The sequence below is a fragment of the Amphiura filiformis genome, chromosome 11, assembly GCF_039555335.1.
Source record: "Amphiura filiformis chromosome 11, Afil_fr2py, whole genome shotgun sequence".
NCBI lineage: Eukaryota > Metazoa > Echinodermata > Ophiuroidea > Amphilepidida > Amphiuridae > Amphiura > Amphiura filiformis.
In genome coordinates, this window is record NC_092638.1 from 38,017,774 (window position 1) to 38,039,175 (window position 21,402).

Below are 21,402 nucleotides of genomic sequence, written 5' to 3' on the forward strand. Positions count from 1 at the left end.
AGGATTGTGTTTGTAAGTCTTTCACAGACATCATTTACATCTAGGTCTTCTGCTTCATCCTTCAGGAGATCAAACTTGTTTTGCAGCTTCATCTGGAATTCCTCTTTGTTCTGTTGTAGCTTATCCAGATTGACCTGCATCCTTGTTTTTTTTGCACGAGTTTGTATCTTTCCAGTTTCAAGTTGATGGAGATCCTTGCTCTTACTAGCCTGTGATCACTTCCAGTGTTGAAGCGGTTTAGAACTGAGACATCTTTCACATTTTTTTTTCGCTTGTCAAGATGAAGTCAATTTCATTTCGATACAATCCATTTGGGCTTCGCCATGTCCACTTACGAGATTCTTTTTTCTTAAAGAAGGTATTCATGATTTTTAAGTTCTTGCTTTCGGTGAATTCTAGAAGCCTGTCTCCCCTTTCATTTCGCTCTCCCACACCATATTTTCCTAGCATGGTTTCATTTGAGTTTGTTTTCTTTCCTACTTTAGCATTTAAGTCGCCCATAATGATTGTGTGATTTGCTTTGTCTTGGTTGAGCAGTTCGTTAATTTCTTCGTAGACTGCATCTACATCTTCATCTGGGTAGCTGGTTGTTGGCAAATACGCTTGAATGATTTTCACGGTCTGTCTTTTGGAGATTTTGATGATGACTTGTGCTACTCTGTCCGACTGGTTTTTGTAGCTTACAACATTTGATGCCAAGTCTTTTCGTATTAGGAAGCCGACTCCTCCAGTGCTGCTATTATCTTTACCCCTTTTGTAAAGCATGTGTCCACTCTTGAGTTCCAGAAGATTTTCCCCACGACGTCTAACTTTGCATAGGCCGAGGATATCCCAAGTGATATGATCAAGTTATTTTTCCAACTCATGAAGTTTTGGTTCGCCAAGGAGGGTTCGCACATTATATGTGCAAATAGTCAATTCCTTTAGGGAGCCTGTCCTTTCTCAGTGATTCTTAGCACCCTCTACTCTCGCCTCACCATAACCGCTCCCGTGGTCAGGGACTTGAGAGCTGCTGGGGACTGAGGGCCGTTTCATACTTTGTGCTGCCATATTAGTTGGGGGGTGTGGCCCTAACTCGTCACGCTGGCCACTGTTGCGGGTTGACGAGTGCTACGTTGATGTTAAGTAGCTCGGTCACTGTTGGTCACCCAGACAGGATCTGGGGGCTATATGGTACTACCACCCGGCAAGGGAATGAGCTGGCTGCTCACCCCCCTGGATTCTCCCGTAGGAGTGGATGTCAGTATGCCTCTGACAAAATAATTGGCACTTTTGTAGAGTTTTAAGCTAAAATAGCAAAATATATGGTTAATTTGGTCAGAAACCCACATACCCGCATCAACATGGGGGGGGGGTGATTGTATGGACTATTTCCCCCTTATCAAAATATTTACGCCTATGAGGAACTCGCCAAACAGTTCAGTTTAACACCTGGCAGAGAGTTTCTCCATTTGTACAATACATACTGTGTTATAGTGAAAAATACTCACTAAAAGACCCTTTTTTACATCTTTAGTCCATTCTATTATGAAATGCTTTTGTTTCTGTTGTTAACTGTTGTTCTTTTGGTTCTTTCTTACCCAATAGCCCGAGGCAAAATCAGGAACAAGCGCAACTCAATTAAACAAGTTCTATTTAGGCATTTTGGCGGCCATTTTGAAAAGCGTCCTCTATCTGGAGTTCTTGATAGCAGAGAAAATATATTACGCTTCCATAATGCATTTCTCCTATTTCAATTTTCTCTACTGATTTGCTATCAAATGCAACATGGGTCGATAGTACCTAAAAGTACCTCAATGAATAGAGCTCATTTCTTGATTATCGACCCGTGTTTATACAGTCTATTATCAACATGAAAACAAAATGGACTTGTACAAAATAATAGGAGTGTCATTTGATATAAGAGGTGGTGCATCATGTTGCAAACAATTCTGGGAAGGGCTTGATAGTTTCCCCTGATTTTTATAAATGCTGCTCCCTGTTTTATTCCTTTTTTGTTATACTAGCGACAGCAACTAAGATCTGACCAATAAGCGTGGTCGTTTATTGTTTTGTTTAGGAAAAACAATCCATTTCATTGGTCACAAATCAATAGCTCGTCGCCCTCGCACGATTCGAATGTAATTTCAACTTGCCAATTTACTCAATATTCTTATTATATATATTTTAGATTTAAATTTAGTTTGTCGCTCTATTCGACTGATTGCCTATCTCACGTCTTTTATTAAAGAAAAATTTCTCCAACACACCAACCTTAAGTTAAAATATGCTGGTTTTTTCTCGATCTGATGTTAAATTTCAAACTTTATTCGAGTATCAGGGTGAAAAAAAAAACTGTTGCAAATCACTCATTGACTTATATACAAGTGGTAGGGATATAATTTGATGAAACTGAGGCGTGGACCGGGGAAGTTAGAACTGAAGAAAAGGAGCGGCGAGGGGATCATAAGGCGTAAGCTAGCATAGCCAATGCTATGGGGTCAAGAAAGAAGTAACGTGGAATTGGACCTAATCGGAAAATATCGTGAAGAAACTGTAAGTTTTTTGTATTCATAAACATATATGATTAATCTATTACATGGAATTCTCTCAAACAACTTTTAAAAATATTTATGGAATATACTTAAAACTCATAAATAATACTTCTTATTAGCCACCCATAGATCTCCATGTTAAACTGCTCAAATAGCCAGTTTACTGGAGTTAAACCTACGTTATGTGACACAAAACACTGACAAATAAGTTTACCTTTGTAAAGAAACTTTTATATATAGTAATTCCTGAATTAATGAAGCATACACACACACATGTACATGTGTGTGTGCTGGATTGTTTACCAAGGCACATAATATCAACATCAATTTATATAAAGCTGAAAGGTAATTATAACATACATGCATATAATTATGTATACAAAACAGGATAAACACGGGGTTTCAAAATCACAACTGATCAACCGATAGTAAAACAGTATCAAATTGGCAAAACTTGTCTTGTATCATATGTGAACTAGTGAAACTGTAATACAAAATTTTTGTTAAGGTGTTAAATTCACAAACATTGCGTGGGTCCTTTTCACATGTATGAGTCCTACTACTAAACAAATCAATTGTCAGACTGTGACGATTGTCGTTATGGCGGCACACTGCGGTTTGCGTAGCGATTGTAAACATCACCTGCGGGATCACCTGATACTGAACCGTGTTGATAACCACGATAACCAAAATTGCTGTAGCCACCCCTGCTGAAGTTGAAGGCCCCAATGTAAAGTTATTTGCACTTCCCTGACTACGTTTAGAGCCCGGGTTTAGAGCTACTATCACTTTTATCAATTCAGAGTACGCTGCAAGTGATGACGCCAACTTTAAGTCTTTGAGTGCACTAGGTGACAGCCCGGATGTGTTCTGCTGAAAGGCTCTAAAAACTGGGCCGTATCTTCACTAAATTTACCCTGGACTACCAAAGAGGCATACTCATCCTGTAAGAATCTTATGAGCAAGTTGTACCTGGTAGAAGTGACCGTAGTCCTCCTGAGACAATTCACTACCTGGCGATAATGTGCTTAATAATTTGAGCGATGTTTCTACGTACTTGGCAGATCGTGATACCACCTGCAAAGTCTGCTGGTCCTTGCGCTTGATTCATTTCTTTTGGTCGTTCAGTCTGTGATCAGGAGGCAGTTTTATCTGTATTATAACTGTATTATCGGACGAAAGTCCATTGCTATCGTAAAGATCGACAAAGGCCGACTGCCCTGTGGCATAATAACCATTCACATGTAAACCTGACCTGGCATGATCGTCAACATGACGTTCAGATTTGTCCTCGAAATTGGCCTTTTCGCAAATTGTTTGCTCGATGTTTTTCAACCTAGCCTTCAACGAGTCTTCGTTGTCTTGCAGTCGATGCACAGAAACGGTTAAATCCTTCATTTGGTCCAGGATTCGGTCGATTTTGTCCTCCGCCATTGGACCCCGCCAGCGTAGATTTTCGCTGAACAAGGAATGACCTACGGTCAGGTCAACACTAATTGAATTAGTCTTAGACCTCCAGTCGTTTTGTTAACCTATCTACAATGTGGTTTCTTAAAATGGACAGAAGAAGAATAACAAAATAAAAATTAAGATGGAAATCGTACATTATGGCTTTAATCACCCAACGTGATAAAATCAGATAACCGTTGTAAAAAATATGAGATGTGAGGGTTTACTGGAGTTAAACCTACGTTATGTGACACAAAACACTGACAAATAAAAATGTAGCTTTGTGAAGAAACTTTTATATATAGTAATGAATTTTCGCTGAACAAGGAATTGAATTAGTCTTATACATCCAGTCGTTTTGTTAACCTAACTACAATGTCGTTTCTTAAAATGGACAGAAAAAGAATAACAAAATAAAAATTAAGATGGAAATCGTACATTATGGCTTTAATCACCCAACGTGATAAAATCAGATAACCGTTATAAAAAATATGAGATGTGAGGGGCTGTGCAATAATTATGAGCCCTTCTCGATATGCTAAAAATCTACCCCCCTGAACAATTTGCATAATTAACCGTTTCCGTACTATTTTCCTATACGTTTTATTTAAAAGGCATGAATGTGTGCCAAAAATTGCTTGTTCCCCCCTTCACCAAAAACTTCTGCCCATCCTTTTTACCCTCCCACCAGGACTCATAATTAAAACACAGCCCCTGATGAAGTTGGAACTTTTAAAGACGTCCCCTGATTTTTTTAGATATATCATCAGGAGTGTAGATTTACTCAAAGCGCGAGCCTCACAGACCGGTGTGTGGTCCAAGGGCCCTGGGCTGTATCGGGGCCATCGAGTATGGTAGGATCATTTCCAAATCGTCCCGCTGACGCACTATAAACATGACTTTACTAGGACAAATGTGCGCGAAGCGCGCAAAGAGAAGCAATTTAAATACCGAAATGGACCAAAATAAGGACATTAATTGGTTGACAACACTCATTCCCCAGGTCCAAAGCTGATGTACAGTTATGGTTAAGATGAACGAAAACGTGGCAAAAGGCCAAAAAAATGGCGAAAAACGACGAACAATTGATCGTTTCTTTCCATTCCTATGATACTGTGAAAAACCAAATAGCTGAGGAGTTAGCTCAATATACTAGAAAAATATTCCCCGCACCCCCCTGCGTACGGGCCTGATTACATTCAAATAATAATTATATTGTAAATTGGAGCTGACACCAATTTTTTTCAGGAATATCTTGTTTAAACTTGCTGTACAGCTAGCGCGTGACTCTATTGCAATATATCGATCATTACGCAGAGACAGAGCTGATAGGAAAACCTCATCATCCGAATTAATTCGCGTTTCAATCAAATCAACAGTTCTAAGCTTAAAATAATTTTTCAACTATTTTTTCAGATAATCTTGATGGAAATTTCTACTCACCAATAACTTATAACCAACGCTAATTTTATATTCCATATCCATTGCAAAAAGGGGGTCGTCGGGTATATTTGACATCAGAAAACCAGAAAAGAAGAGGGGTCTATTGACATGTAAAATAAAAACTTGTGCATTTACCCGTGTTTGTCTATTTTGGATACGAAATTTGGTTCATTGTTAGATTGTTAGCACAATCAGTTGATCAATTGCCATTGCGCCTTAAAGGCCCAGTGATTTGCTCATCCGGACGATCGAATAAATCATCAAAATTCAGATTTTGATACCTTTGTCATTGCCAAACTTTCCCTACTGTGTTTTACAAACCATTATAAATTTAGACCAAAACAAAACGTATAGTCATGCGAGTATACGATGGAAGCGGTAACCATGGGAGAGATATCGATTCCACAATCTGATGAGGATTTTTATTAAAGAAATAAGTATTTTAAAAACAAAAACAGGCAAGAATAAGCTAGCTTATTATCGATGTGAAAGCTAAATTTATATTATTCTGTTGTGGTATTCAATAATCCTACAATACTGCTTTATGAAATGCCAGCTCGTGTGATTACTTTGCAGACTACAGGTTCAAATTTTTCTTTGAATTTTTTTTAAAAATTCACAAGTGAATGACCAGATTTGGTATCAGCGTAAAAAAAGCATTAAAATGAGTACAAACAAGCCCTGTATTGGTTCAATGGTTCTTGAGATAGCTCTTGATATTGTGAGAAAATATCTCAAAACTTGGACATCATCGGTCATCTCATCTATACAGGGTGTAACAATAAAATTTGTACAATTTTGAAAATAGAATGACACAAGTATGCCGTTTATGTTTTGGTTTGATATTTATATGTCTATCAAGATAATTTCTTTAGCCACCAGATAAGCTTTGTTCCAATAAAATCGATGGTATACAAGTGCAGATATGGCCAATTATGTAACCTAGTCTTAAAACCGCTTGGGCCACTTTTGTCTAAGTGTTACAAAAGTGACTGAATAGAGTTGAACCATGGACCAGTTGGACGGTGCTCTTATGATAGGTAGTTTTAAACAATGGGGTATTCGAAATGATTACATAATAGAATATCACCTTGATTTTCGTGGCTGCAGCTCAACAACTTCAACCCCAATTCACATTGGGAGAGCGTATTTTTATGGTTGTGACATTCGGTAGCACATGGAGTCAAGCAGAAACCATACGATTGTTCATAGCTCATTTTCCAAACTCACATCTTCCAACAAGGCATTTACATATAACTATGAGAAGTATGTAGAATTTGTTAACAGAAATGCTGGCAATAGTGGTCGCCCCAGAACAGCTAGAAGCCCAGCTGAACTTAATTTCAAAACTTTATTGTTTTGTTCTTATGGATGCAAAAACTGTTCTCAGTTTTACCAATGATATCTCAGGGATATGAAAATTTACTTTATTTATAAGGTTATTTGAAAGAAATTTCATGACTTTATTGATAGATTTTCAAGAAATATCATACCATTATTAAGTTCATGTTAATTATATGAAGAAACACCACTTATAATTCTTTTGTGTCAGTTCATTGATGTTTAATGCACGATAAGCATATCTTCGTGGTCAAACTTGATATGCGCAAACATGGCAAAAGTGGCCCAACACGTTTTCTGGACTATTTAATTAATCGGACATAACTTTTGAACCCAAGCTAGTAAAGAAACCAACTAAACGTCTTCTTTTAGCCAAGATATTACTGATTGTATTAAAGATAACATTTGTGCCATAACTCTTTTAGTTTTTTCCTGAGAAGTCAAAATGCAATTGTATAAATTTTATTGTTACACCCTGTACATGTACCCAAACGAATTTGTTACCGTGATTACTATTAAATTACATAAATTTTCACTGTATTGAAGACAACGAATTAGGATAGAAAAATTAGGTTCAAATTCATGAAGAAGATAAAGTAAACGAATGACACATCTATCACAAAGAAAAATATACTAATTTCATCGTTGAGTTTCTGGAACAAGTAAGACTATGCAAAATTATTTATTTGAAATTGAGTCACATCATGTGCATATGCCTAAATTTAGCAATTTTACTGTCTATTTATTTTTCCGTTTAGGAGTGTATTTGCATTAAACTTGGTTTAGTTCGTGTAAGAACCAGGTAAACATCAATTTACGCTTCTACAATCCATTATGCGAGTTTAACAAGCTAACTTGTCTTGTGATATATCAAATTCCATTCATTAAACTTGGTTTAGTTCGTGTAAGAACCAGGTAAACATCAATTTACGCTTCTACAATCCATTATGCAGGTTTAACAAGCTAACTTGTCTTGTGATATATGAAATTCCATTCATGTAAAATGCATGCATTTCAAAAGCTTCCGCACTTCGCGCGCGATGGGGACACCGCCTCCCGCTCCCACCCCCTCAGTGTTCAGCAGCTTACAGTAGGCCTTATATCTATGGCCCCATATTGAAATTAATATGCCGGAACCTTTTTGGGCGAGAAATGCGCAGCATTTCTCGCGCTATTGCGATGGATTTTGGCCTACTTATTCCTCACAGCGTTGCAGAAAATAATCGTGCTGTCTATGTAATCAGGAAACTACAGAGGCGAAAGAGTACATTTAAATGTGTCATTACTACTTCATGTTGATATTCAAACAGTGCTATAAAGTTGTCTTACCAAGGAATGTGTTTGTATTAAAAGAAATAATTGTTTTACAACTTGGATGAACTAGAATTACTTTTATGCAAATCCGAAAATTGCAACAGATATTTTCATTTCTTTAAGATTTAGCGGTATTGCCAGATTTTACGTACATTTGGGCTACATTATAGTTCTACTATAGCATATAAAATCTGTTAATGATACTATAAGCACACAGTCAATTAATTTATGTCAACATGTCCTCTTTTGAGATCGCATGCAAACACAATTACCACTTGATAAAGTTTATAATGTTTGCGCTGGGTTAAGGGTGCATGAATGTTATGGTTGTGTATTACACAAACAAACAGAAAGTCTGGGAAGGCAATCTGCGATATAAGTGTCAATTGATGCAACAGTTATGCAGGCCTACCCTTAAAAACATTTTGTCTATTCACAAATCCAAACAATTTGATGACTCTGTTGTTAATATCATCGGTAAATATGATAAGCCCGAGTAAAAAATAAAACATGTTTCTCATCCCCTCCCGCTTCCTTTTTTGAGACCGCTTCAAATTTATTGTTATTTTTTTTAAATACCTATCAGAAGAATACAAAAACTGCTTCCTTTTTTGAGGCCGCTTCAAATTTCTTTTTCTTTTTTAAAATACCTACCAGAAGAATACAATAAAAAAGTCCTTTCGCACCTATTTTTCGATGATAAATTAAAATCCTCTTTTTTAAAATCCAATATGACTCACACCGTTTGTTATTGCAATAGCATTAGTTGATATGATAAGGCCGAATAAAAAATAAAACATGTTAATCGTCCCCTTCCGCTTCCTTTTTTGAGGCCGCTTCAAATTATTTTTATTTATAAAATTCAGTTATAACTTTATTTCTATTGATTAAAATTTTGAAACAAGATTTCGAGGAAGCTGAGATATTTTCTATTAATTAATTAATTTGTATTATTTTTAAATTGAGTCATAACTTTATTCATTTTGAAAACATTTCTTGAAGGTTCTGTGATCATTAGAGGGTATATACCAAGAGTTATATCTACCAGAAGAATAGAATTTAAGAAAAAGCCTCTTTCTTTTTTCAGGCATTTTATACGCTAAATACAGGGTCTAAAAATTATAATGATGACAAGTGAAAATCGAAGTAATAGGCCTACTGTATTAGGCCAAATAAAAATATAAACATGTTTCACGTCCCCTCCCGCTTCCTTTTTGGAGGTTTCTTCAATTATATTTTTATATTTTGAAATTCAGTTATAACTTTAAAAAAATTATGTCTAGGAAGTTGTGATGCTTTCTATAGCCTTCCCAATATACAAGAAACAATTTGGAAGGTTTTGAGATCATTAGAGGGGGCCTACCCCGCAGAACACCTCAGAACAACAAATAAAAAGAGGCCTCCTTCTTTTTGCAGGCATTATTGTGCACGCTAAAATAGCTCTAAATATGGGTATTTACATCGATTCTGCGATACAAAATAAAAAGGCTTCTCCTCCTCCTTTTTTTCAAAAACCTGGACGTGAAACATGTTTTTTATTTTACTTGGACTTATCAATATGGAACTACACCTTTATCTTGACAATTCATTTGCTCGCCTTATTCCTTTTAAAGGAATTTTTATTTTATTGATAGTTGGTAGCACACTTCAAACTTTTTTGACCTACCTCCTCAACAGAGGGTAGAGTGGTCGATCATACTTCTGGGGGTTGTTGAGGCCCGGATATTTTATTTTTGCTCTTAAAAATATTGAATTCAAATTTTATATTTAGATTCTTAATATAATATGTGTGATCAGAGAAATATTTTGGCATGGGTTTCGACAAAATTGGAATTTTTGGGAGAAACTACGATTTTTGAGGGTAACATTAGAAAAAGTTAGAGGACATTTTCTCTTCACTCGTGTATGGTGAATAGACCACGTAATAATCACACACTCAAGGGTTTAGGCCAATTGACCACATCATCATCTGAATTCAACATCTATACATATGAAGCAACTTTTTTAGCGAAATACATACTAGATTCGGATTCCAAGGCCTCCAGATGATTTTGGGACAAAGACAAAGAATTAGTATGTTGACCTAACCATGATCTGGCATATTTGATTATTAAATCCTCCATTGCCGTCAAAGTTTTAAGTGGTATAGGCAGAATGCTGATTCTACAACTAATTTACTGAGTTGTATTTCTCATGCAAGAAAACATATAATTAGACACTAAAATGACCAAAATCAGACGTTGTTAAACTATGGTCAGAATTCAAAAAGTTTTTCATCAAAGCGCTCTCTAGAAAGGTCTGACGCATAACAAACTATAAATTTGTGAAATACTCATGACCATACGACTATTTTGATATATTACTTGACATAATTGGAACACTCTGAAAATTTGACCCCCATGTGACCTTGATTGACCCCTCCCCGGAATGCCCGGAGTTTCAGGAGGTGAGCCCAAGCTAAATGTATTCAGAATCAATCAAAGATCCCAAAATGACTCTCAAACTTTTGTTCTATGATTTAGTCACGGAGTCTACAGGCTGGTCCTCTACTATAAAGGCATGTAAAGGGTATAAAATGTTTCATAAGATTGGGAAACATTTGTTAATATCCTACCGCAAAATAATATTCTGATATTATGTTATTTAATGTTTGACAAAATATGTAGCAAAAATGTTTACAATTTTTGATGATTATACCGCGCTGCAAAGTCCCATTCAGTGATACCAGCGAAAGTGTAAAAAATTAAATTATTACGTTTATAAATTTTTTTAATGAAATTTTTGGCAACACCCCCCCCCCCAAAAAAAACCACCGGCAGTATTGACGAAGTTGAAGCTCCATTCAAATACATGTAGCTAATTTATAAACCGTCAGTATATAAATTACAGATTCACGTAAATACATTATTTTTGTCTTAAATACACGGCTTTCGGCTGAACCACTACAGTGCAACAGAGCATGAATGCCCAAAATTTAAAAGCTATATAATTTATGAACAATATACACTACACATAAAAAATACTACTACAAGGGATTTTCAACATATAAGAATCCTAACAATCAAGTACCAACATGCACAGTTTTGTCCTTGTATCACTTTTGGGTTTTTAACAAAATGTTATCAAACCTCTGCTGTGATTGGCAGCTGAATAAGGCATCTCTTTGATAGCTGATAATGCCCATCCATTCAGCAAGTTGCTACTAACTGACCTTGATAGGCTTGAATGAGCACTGTCATCTGCTACAAAACCATCACACTCAAGGACCTGGTCACTCCATAATGATACAGGGAACACAGTACTTTGACAATCGAATAAAAGACTCATTATTGATTAGGCGCGGATTTTAAAAGAACAGCTCCTGTGCGTGTATAGCAAAAAATTGGAATAGAATGTTTGGAATTTTGTAACTAAAATACTAAATGCATTTTGCAAAAAGTGCTCTGACAAATCTGTAAAGCATTTCATTAGCTTTAATTTGACATATTGCTTGACATGTTTGGAATTATGGTAAATCATAAAAAAATATTCATTATCGCAAATTAATTTATCAATATTATGTCCATTAATTAAAAACATAAATACAAATATGCAAATTTTCTCTGACAGAATTGTAGGATTTGACAAGAGTCAATCTTTCTTGTAAGTTTTATTTTTATAACATATTTACTTTTGACGAAAAAATAAATAAATTCATTTTTTTCATACATTTCTTTTTATTATGCTAATTATATGAAAATGAACGAAAACATGTCAAATTTGGCAACCTTGTTAAAGATCAGAGTTTGATCAAAAAATGTTGTAAGTGACATCTTTCAGTTTAATCTAGATTTTAAATTAGTTTTGGGCATTTATGCTCTGTTGCACTGTAGCAGACTATTCTAGCACATCTATATAAACTCATATCATTTGGTCGAGTTATGGGCGCTTGAGTGGCTTCAAGTCGGATTTTGAAATGCCTAGAAAAGTTGATTTTTGCCTTGTAAAAGTACGTAATTTTTCGCCATTTGCTCCTATTCATTTCCCCTATCAGCACCAGATATATCGGTCTTCCTTTTACGCGCTATTAAGGTTAAATGCAATTGATTTTCAAGGCTTGATTCCAGAGGGGCGGGAGTTAATAATGGAAACAGCCATGCAGAAAAGAATGAACTCACGCGTACAATAGCGTATCAATCTGAACTAGAACACGGACAAACCGCGGTTCGTGAGTCATCCTATATGTTGCAGGGATAGAGAAGGGGCGACCATGATAGGACCATATGGGCTGATATGGGGGGGGGGGGGATTGTGGGCAGCCGTTTTCGGCAATTTTCCTTTGGATTTTCTAAATTTTCAATTTTAAAATTATCCTGGATGATATCTGTCGTGAAATAAATCAATGCAGGCTATAATAGCCCTAGTATGCCTATTTATACCCTGATTATGCAATATATAGGCCTACAACAATAACTACAACAACAGTAACAAAACCAACAACCAATATTTTGTTAATCTAATTTTTTAAAAATATATTCATAGGCCGCGCCTACTAGACTAGTATAGCCTAAAAATTCCTGAATTATATAATGAAAAAAAAACGGGCAAAAACAATCAATCGCTGCAGTCAGAAAGAAAGAAACGAACAAGAAAAAAGAACAAAGTGAGAGAAAAATAAAATAAAATAGATGGAATGGACCACATAGGGACTCGAACACGTACCAAAGTTTTCCAGCTCAAAACTATAGTATTATATAGCCGAACAGTAGTCAGCCCAGCGCGCTAACCGATTGAGCTACTGAGTGATCTGTGAAATCGATTGATCTCAAACTGACTATTGTGGAATAGTGCATACCAGGCTCTTATGATAAACAATCTCATCACCGCTGTAAATGTCGGAGGTATGGATGGCGAAAAACCTCGATTTTTGCAAAAGTAGCTTAAATTTGGAGTGAAATTCAAATGGGAAAGGATTCGGCATACTTTTGAGAAATAATGTAGGCAGTTAGAAATCAAAATTAATGTTCCATAATCCAGATATCGATAATGTAACATAACAGTGTTTTGTGGTACAAGATTCTCGAAAATTGTTCCCAAAAACGGGCTAATAAAATTTAATCGGTACTGTTTTTGGTTCTTCCCCATGGCAACATTATTTCTTTGGTCGATTTGTAGTTCAATACAAAAAGGGAGAAAACAATCACTCGGCGTAGTTTTATACGGAGCGAATATTTGAAAAAAAACTGCATGGAACGTGTTTTTGATCTTGTGAACACGGTGCGTAAAAATGATTTAAACGAAGGATTTTCAAACGGATTCTAAAAATTTGTATAAAGACACAACAATAATGTTAAGATACGTCCATGCACCAACATTTGACTCACTGGGATATTTGATTGCTGAGAAAACGCTGTTTTAGAGAACAACTTTATACGTCTTTTATACGTTTTTTATACGTTTCTTCGTGTAACCTTAACATGTGTAAACCAATCAAGGGTCGTAATTGACAGTGGCATCAGACGCGATAAATTCTTTTTATCTCTGTCTTTAATTATATGCTTCAGTGGTCATGAAATAATTCAAAAGATAACCTCTGCCCCACTAATCCCAAGCTATTGTCTGAAACTGCTCCTCGGAAGATGTATCATAAGAACAGTCCTCAAATGTGATGCGATCAAGCAAAATCAGTCGGAACTCGGAAATATTGATTTTGAGATATAGCCAAATGAAGGAAATATTTCCTTTTGTTTCCTATTGTTTTGGAAACTCTTTAATTGCTCATATCTTTGGAACTGAATGTTCAATTCCAATGGGGTTTTCTGCAAAACCCAGCTTTGTAAATGTTTTTTACTATTCTGTTAGAAACTGAAAATGTATTATTGCCGAGTTCCGACTGATTTTGCTTGATCGCATCACAAATGATATTCATATGATGACCAAAAGACAAATGACTGACTGTCATTGAAGACAAATAAAATAAAATAAAACAAGACAAAGAAAAAAAGTCAAGAAAAAAAAAAAAATCAACTAAAATGAAAAGAGAAAACACGAAAGAAGTCCTAATAGAAGTATGTAAGATAATTCTACCCTCTGTTGAGGAGGTAGGTCAAAAATGTTTGAAGTGTGCTATTATGCTTGTAGACGGGTATTCCCATTTCCATGATTTAACGAACTGCTTGAAATTTGAAATCGAAAACAAAGACCGATTTCGCTAGCATTTGTAGGGATTGTGCCATAACTATGAGCCCAGGGAGGGTGAATTTCCGAACGGCGTGACAAACGTTGCTCACCCCCAGTATCGGTCTATCAAAAGTGGCTTGCAACCAGGAAATTGAAATTAAGATAGCATTACAACATACGAGGGCTGGTCAATAAGTTCCCGCAACTATGGTGTATCTCCGCTCATGCATGACTTTGATGACTGTTACTTACGCCAATACATGTTTGTACTTTTGTCTTTCAAAACGAATATGTATTAGCGATGCTGAATGCTTGATTACGTAATGACATTAGCATAAACACAATAGCGTATGGACACTGCCTGATTTATGGTGAAAAGTAGTCAAGAAAATCTCGCGCCAAATTGAGGTATTGTTACATAATTCCAAATATCTCGAGAATAAAAGTATGGAATCTGGCACGGTTTTTGCAACTTTATAGACCGATAACATAGGCATGATGCTGGACTCTTTTTAGACATACCATTTTTTTATTAAAGAAAATAAATCGTGTTGAATATCTCCAATTTTGAGTAGGCTTTATCACCCATTGTTCTTTACATAATAAGAGATAAGAGATATCTACTGATTATTAAAAAGGGAGGTCCCAGTCTTTCTTAATGAACCCTTGTTTTCAAAAGGTCTTGTTTTTGTAATTAAAGTAGCACACCATAGAGAGGCTCTGGATTGAATAAGAAATTTGAATTTCGAAAGGTATATCTAATTTTAGCATAAGACTTGGTAAAGCAATTCACTCACACAGCTACTGTTCCGCAAACCTTGTATTAGTCATATTTTTAGCGCTTTTTTGATGAAATTTTTACTTTTTTCATACATTTTTGGTACTTTCAATCATGCATACCATCAGCGCATGCGCATATTTCTATTTTTGTTGCAACAAATTCCATTGTCCTGGCTATGATCTCTCATACCATACCAATAATCATATTTGGTTTTGTTTTATTTTGGAGATAATTTGGATTCTTTCTTCTACCGTGTGGGCTCTTTCTCGCTATTTTCACACCATATTTGCTTCTTGTTATAGGCCTATTTTTGACAATTCACAATTATCAATTGAATATACTCAGATTACCTCATACTAAAAATAAGGCTTGTAAACTGCTTTGTTCCTTACTTCTGCTTCTTTTTATTACACGTACCTCAACTACAATTCAAATGTCCCGCCAATGTTGACAATTGTCAGTGTACATATAGCAATGACTTTATGCAAATGAGATTACGTAATTAAAGGTACTCTGATACTAATTGTTGTGCGTTGTGAAAGACAAAGGTACAAACTTTATTGATCGTAAGTAACAGTCATCTAAGTCATGCATGAGCGGAGATAAATAATGGTTGCGGGAACTTATTGACCAGCCCTCGTAGTGATGTTGTGGTATCAATAACAAGAAATCGTTTGACCATCCTCGTCCGCCCGACCGTCAAAAACCTTCCAACTGTATTTTTTTTATTCCTTCGTCAAAAGTCACGTATGTATTCCTTTAAAATTTTTCAAGGGCTTAAGGGATCTAGAATGAGCGTTTATGGCGTTTCGACAGTATTTTTGTGGGACATGAGAGCACCTCAGACGTATCGAATTGCATTCTGAATACGAAGCATGTCTTTCTGATATCAAATAATTTTCATTTTTGAAATTCACGATATAATACAAATTTTATGACAAATTATTAAAATTTGATATTTTTCAAATTTTGATATTAACAGTCCTCGAAATAAATTTTATAAATCTAATGATATATTCTTAAAGTGTATGTATCTGGGAGGAAAAGCCGACGATCAATTGAAAATTTTGACCTTTATATTGAAGATATGGATTTTTTTCCCAAAAAGACCTATTTTTTTGGGTGTTTGGGGAAAAAAATCCATATCTTCAATACGAAAGGTCAAAATGTTCAATTGATCGTCGGCTTTTCATCCCACCTACATACACTTTTATAAAGTTTACTTCAAGTACTGTTAAATATCAAAATATCAATTTTAATGATTTGCCATAAAATGTGTATTACATTGCGAATTTCAAAAAATCAAAATTATTTGATATCAGAAGGACATTCTTCGTATTCCGAATGCAATTCGATATGTCTGATGTGCTCTAATGTCCCACAATAAATACCGTCCAAACGTTCATACCCCTTCCTTAAAGAAAATAAAAAATTACCCGTTAAACTCTTTACGATTTCTTTCTATTGGCCTTAAAGAATTAAAAAAACGTTCTTATTCGATTTCTAGTTTACTAACATCATTTTGTTACCCAGCAGGGCTTCATTATCAACGAAACCGTCGGCAAGAATAATCACTTCCACAATACAAATGTTGTGTAGCCGAACACCCCCAAAAATAAAGTCTGAGCTTTCGCCCTTCGCAAGTTGCTTTAACTGGCTCGATAATTATACAGAGACAAAATTGAACAAAAAAGGCTTTATCATTGGAACGATGTGCGCACAAATTTTGATTTGACACTATTTTTGCCCATGATCAGGGTAAAAATGGCTTCATTATGACAATGTCAAAATCTTGTATTTTACAGTATTTTTGGGCATGATCGGGGTAAATTAATTTCTCTTTAATTTTTTGTCAGAGTGGCACTTTTTTCTTTCGGTTTTTGTCAGTGGGAAGTCTGTCCCCTGCCCCCGACTACGCTTACTGCTTACGATCTCATTGAATCTCTGTCCACCGTATACTCATTTTTATTGTTTAAAAATAAAAAGATTCGCGTAATGGCGTAATGAACTAAAAGTGCCCCCCCCAGCAAATATGGGCACGAACCCTTAATTCTTGTTGGGAGGCGGCAGTTCTCTTTTTGTACGTGAAAGTTGTCCTCACCAAAGGAGCCCATGTGGGCCATTAAGTGAATCTTCGCGGTATTGCAGGTTAAATGGGTTAAATTGCCGCCCAATGCACCCATTGCTCCCAAATTCACCTCAAATTTATTGTTCAAATAATCAATTAATTAATATGGTCGTATGTGCTTTAATTCAAATTGTCGGTTATAACGACGTATGTGCTAAACGCAATTGGTTTAATGGTGTTTGTCATAGTGTCGTATCTTGCCGATTGTTAAGCATAATTTTGTAAAACATAGTTTTGTGGCTTATTAGTTCTCTTTGGGAATGGGTAGGAAAAAACCCAGGTCGCAAATAATCAAGTTTGGTCTTTTAAAAAGTTGAACGTTTTGTATGTTTTCCCCCGCATTCAATAATTATCATGACATATGGATTATCAAACCCAAATTACAAAATGGAATAAGGAAACGTATAATCTTAGCTACAACATGGTTTATAACTGGTTACGGTATTTTATTTTCCAGATATTTTACAAAGTGATCCAGAACTACTCTACTCCATAGCTACGGCCCCCTCCATCTCGCCTTAATTGAAAAGATTTTGGACAAATTAAAAATGCGATTGTCTCCAAATACCTTTTTTTTATGAGATACACAGTTATGTGAAAGTGACGACGATTTTTTATTTATTTTCATCTTTGTGTTGTTAAAACAGATATGTGAACAATATTATGACGGGATCCTTAAACAGATTGAACATATGGGGAAGTCGAATTATAAAAGCAAGCATACTTAAATCTTTTTAATCGTCCATATCTAAGCTTTCGCTTAGACTTTCTCCATATCATTGGAAGAAAAGCAGATATTCGTGGTGACCGAAGAAAGAATCTGAAGATAGAATCATCCGTCAGAATCAGAATTGCCCAACCCTAACCTTCATTCCGGGGTTTCTTTCCTATCGTTGGAAGTAAAACCAAATTGAGACAGTCATTCTGCGCTAGCAGAGGAGGTAGTTCGTTTTCAAAGACGCTGTTGGTAGCTCACGGATAGTTCTCCAGGCTGTGACAAACACTATCAAGGAGGTCAATAAAGAACATTACAAGCACGAACGTATTTCAAATAGTAACTAGTTGAGAGAAATTGCTATGTAGTTCCATTGGTGCACCAAGTTATTTGACATGCTTTTTGACTAGTATTCGATTACTAGATTACTAGTTGAACAATATTATATGGCACACGAATATCCCTAATTTCAAGATACCTTCAAAATGTCAAATTTTAGCATATTCTGAATCAAAACTACTCCCATCCTGTTGCCCCTTATTTTCTCAAATCTGTTGATTCTTGTTATTGCGAGGTTGCATGTTGTTCTTCTGTGGAATACAGCTGACAGAAACAGCTTATGCTCCCTCACCATGGATAAAAAACAAATAATCGATGAAGTCACGTTCACTTTCAGTGGAGATCCATTCAGCTCTTGCAGCTTGCAAATAACAGCATCAGAAGGAACAGGTGCTTTGTTGCGTATACCTCAAGGAATGCCCACTGATACCTTTATGTACGTTGACAAGCAAAGATATCTTTTGAATTGTCAGAATAGATATGTTACAAGTTATTACAGCAAATGAATCCTGTTCCATTGTATTATCACAAGCAAATCTCCAACTATATTTACAAGGTACTGGCAATGTCCTCATTAGTAATATACCAATACACCAGTCTCTGTCTTTTTGCACAGAAAGAGATGGTGAAAAACACCAGGCTGTTTCCGATGTATATGATACAAACAAATGTCTCGCAAAAGAATACAATCGTACTATTTCCTATTTTTCGTTTGGGTTTCCAACTAACTGTAATGCTTCTCTTGGGAATAGATACGTAGAATTCACGTGTCACAACTCCCAGGAAAGCCACAGAGCTCTGATTACTTATCCAAATGATGTCATTACATTAGACCTGTCAGAAGAGAATATAGTGGAAGTGACTAGTTCTGCTTTTATCGCTCTGAAAAACCTTGCAGTATTATACATTCATAAAAACCAAATTATTTCATTAGATGGAGATTTGTTCAATGATACAATTAGGCTGAGTAAACTGCATTTGGATAAAAACAAGCTGACAATTTTACCAAAAGGATTGTTTAAAGGGTTAATTAACCTTAGAGAGTTGTACCTTCATGGAAACCAAATTATCTCATTAGATAGACATCTGTTCAATGAGACCAGTGGGCTGATTAAACTCAGTCTGGATGCAAACAAGTTGACAATTTTACCAAAGGGTTTGTTCAAAGGGTTAATTAAACTTACACAGTTGTCCCTTGGTAAAAATCAAATTATTTCAATGGATGGAGATCTGTTCAATACGACAAATAGTCTGATTACACTCAATCTGATGGTAAACAAGCTGACAATTTTACCAAAAGGATTGTTCAAAGGGTTAATTAACCTTGAACAGTTGCACCTTTATGGAAACCAAATTATCTCATTAGGTGAAGATTTGTTCAATGAGACCAGTGAGCTGATTATACTTACTCTGGCTGAAAACAAGTTGACAATTCTACCAAAAGGGTTGTTCAAAGGATTTAATAACCTTGAACAGTTGTACCTTAGTGGAAATCAAATGATATCATTAGATGGAGATTTGTTCAATGAGACAAGTAGTCTGAGTGTACTCATTCTGACTGAAAACAAACTGACAATTTTACCAAAAGGATTGTTGAGAGGTTTGTTTAACCTTAGAAAATTGTACTTTCTTGGAAACCAAATTATTTCATTAGATGGAGATTTGTTCAATGATACCAGTGGGCTGAGTATCCTCAGTCTGGATGAAAACAAGTTGACAATTCTGCCAAAAAGATTGTTCAAAGGATTTGATAACCTTCAACAGTTATCCCTTAGTGCAAATCAAATGATCTCATTAGATAGAGATTTGTTAAATGAGACAATTGGGTTGACTATACTCAGCCTGGCTGACAACAAGTTGACAATTTTACCAAAAGGATTGTTCAAAGGGTTAATTAAACTGAGAGAGTTGCACCTTTATGGAAACCAAATTATCTCATTAGATAGAGATTTGTTCGAAGAGACCAGTGGGATGATTATACTCAGTCTGGCTGAAAACAAGTTGACAATTCTACCAAAGTGGTTGTTCCAAGGATGTAATAACCTCCAAGAGTTGTACCTTAATGGAAATCAAATGATTTCATTAGATGGAGATTTGTTTAATGATACAAGTAGTCTGACAGTACTCAATCTGAGTGAAAACAAACTGACAATTGTACCAAAAGGATTGTTGAGAGGTTTGTTTAACCTTGAAGACTTGTACTTAGTTGGAAATCAAATTATTTCATTAGATGGAGATTTGTGCAATGAGACAAGTAGTCTGACAGTACTCAATCTGACTGAAAACAAATTGACAATTATACCAAAAGGGTTGTTCAAAGGAATGGTTTTCCTTGAAGAGTTGTACCTTCATGGAAATCAAATTATCTCATTAGACGGAGTATTGTTTAATAAGACAAGTAGTCTGAGAGGACTCTTTCTGTCTGCAAACAAGTTAACAATTTTACCAAAAGGATTGTTGAGAGGTTTGATTAAACTTGAAGGGTTGGAATTCAGTGGGAATCAAATTATTGCATTAGATGGATATTATTTTGTTCAATGAGACAAGTACACTGCAAGATTCTTATCTGTGTGACGCCGATGTCACCAGAATGTCACTCCATCGGAAACTACACCTCGGTTTTCCATATCGCCGGTCCGAAATAGCCGGGTAGCCAGCCTCCTAGGTTTCTACAGAGTGACTTCGCGGCGCGGTGACTTCGCAGGAGAGTCACACCGGTGTGACTACGCGACTGGGCCTGGGTGCTCAGTACCGGCGTTTGGGTTGCCGGTTTTGCTTTTATTGCCATATTTTTTATATTCTCTTGATTTATTCAAATAATATTCTTTATTTCTTGCTTTTTTAGGGATTTTTGTAGGGAAATTGCAAACTGGACTTTAAAAATAAGGGAAATATTAGATGAATAAAATAAATTTGTTAGTAAAAGAAATAAACATGATAAGTAAACAAAGTATAATTCAATAAACTAACATGACGAATAAGATACATTTTTATTAATTGGTGGTCAAGTTATTTGAATAACTAAATAAATAAATGAAAAAAAGAAATAAATAAACATGAAAAAACCAATAAACATGCAAAGAATGGAAGAAAAAAAACACTTCGAAAGAAAACAACTTGAGGAAAATTGCAATTAAAGAAGTTAAAAGTAGGAATATTATAAGAAGCATGTAGGCCTATTGATGAATTAAAATATTAA

At 35.6% G+C, this 21,402-nt stretch overlaps 1 protein-coding gene across 1 annotated transcript; it reads right to left on the reverse strand.

Moving 5' to 3' along the window:
* Positions 1-255: 255 nt before the first annotated feature.
* LOC140163666 (craniofacial development protein 2-like) lies at positions 256-765 on the reverse strand. Its single transcript, XM_072186981.1, has one exon. The coding sequence runs from the start codon at positions 763-765 to the stop codon at positions 256-258; it is 510 nt and encodes a 169-aa protein (XP_072043082.1).
* Between the last annotated feature and the right edge of the window lie 20,637 nt (positions 766-21,402).

What these genes read in the sequence shown, in the direction of transcription:
- LOC140163666 (XM_072186981.1), bottom strand. Translation starts at nt 765, where the DNA reads ATGCTTTACAAAAGGGGTAAAGATAATAGCAGCACTGGAGGAGTCGGC.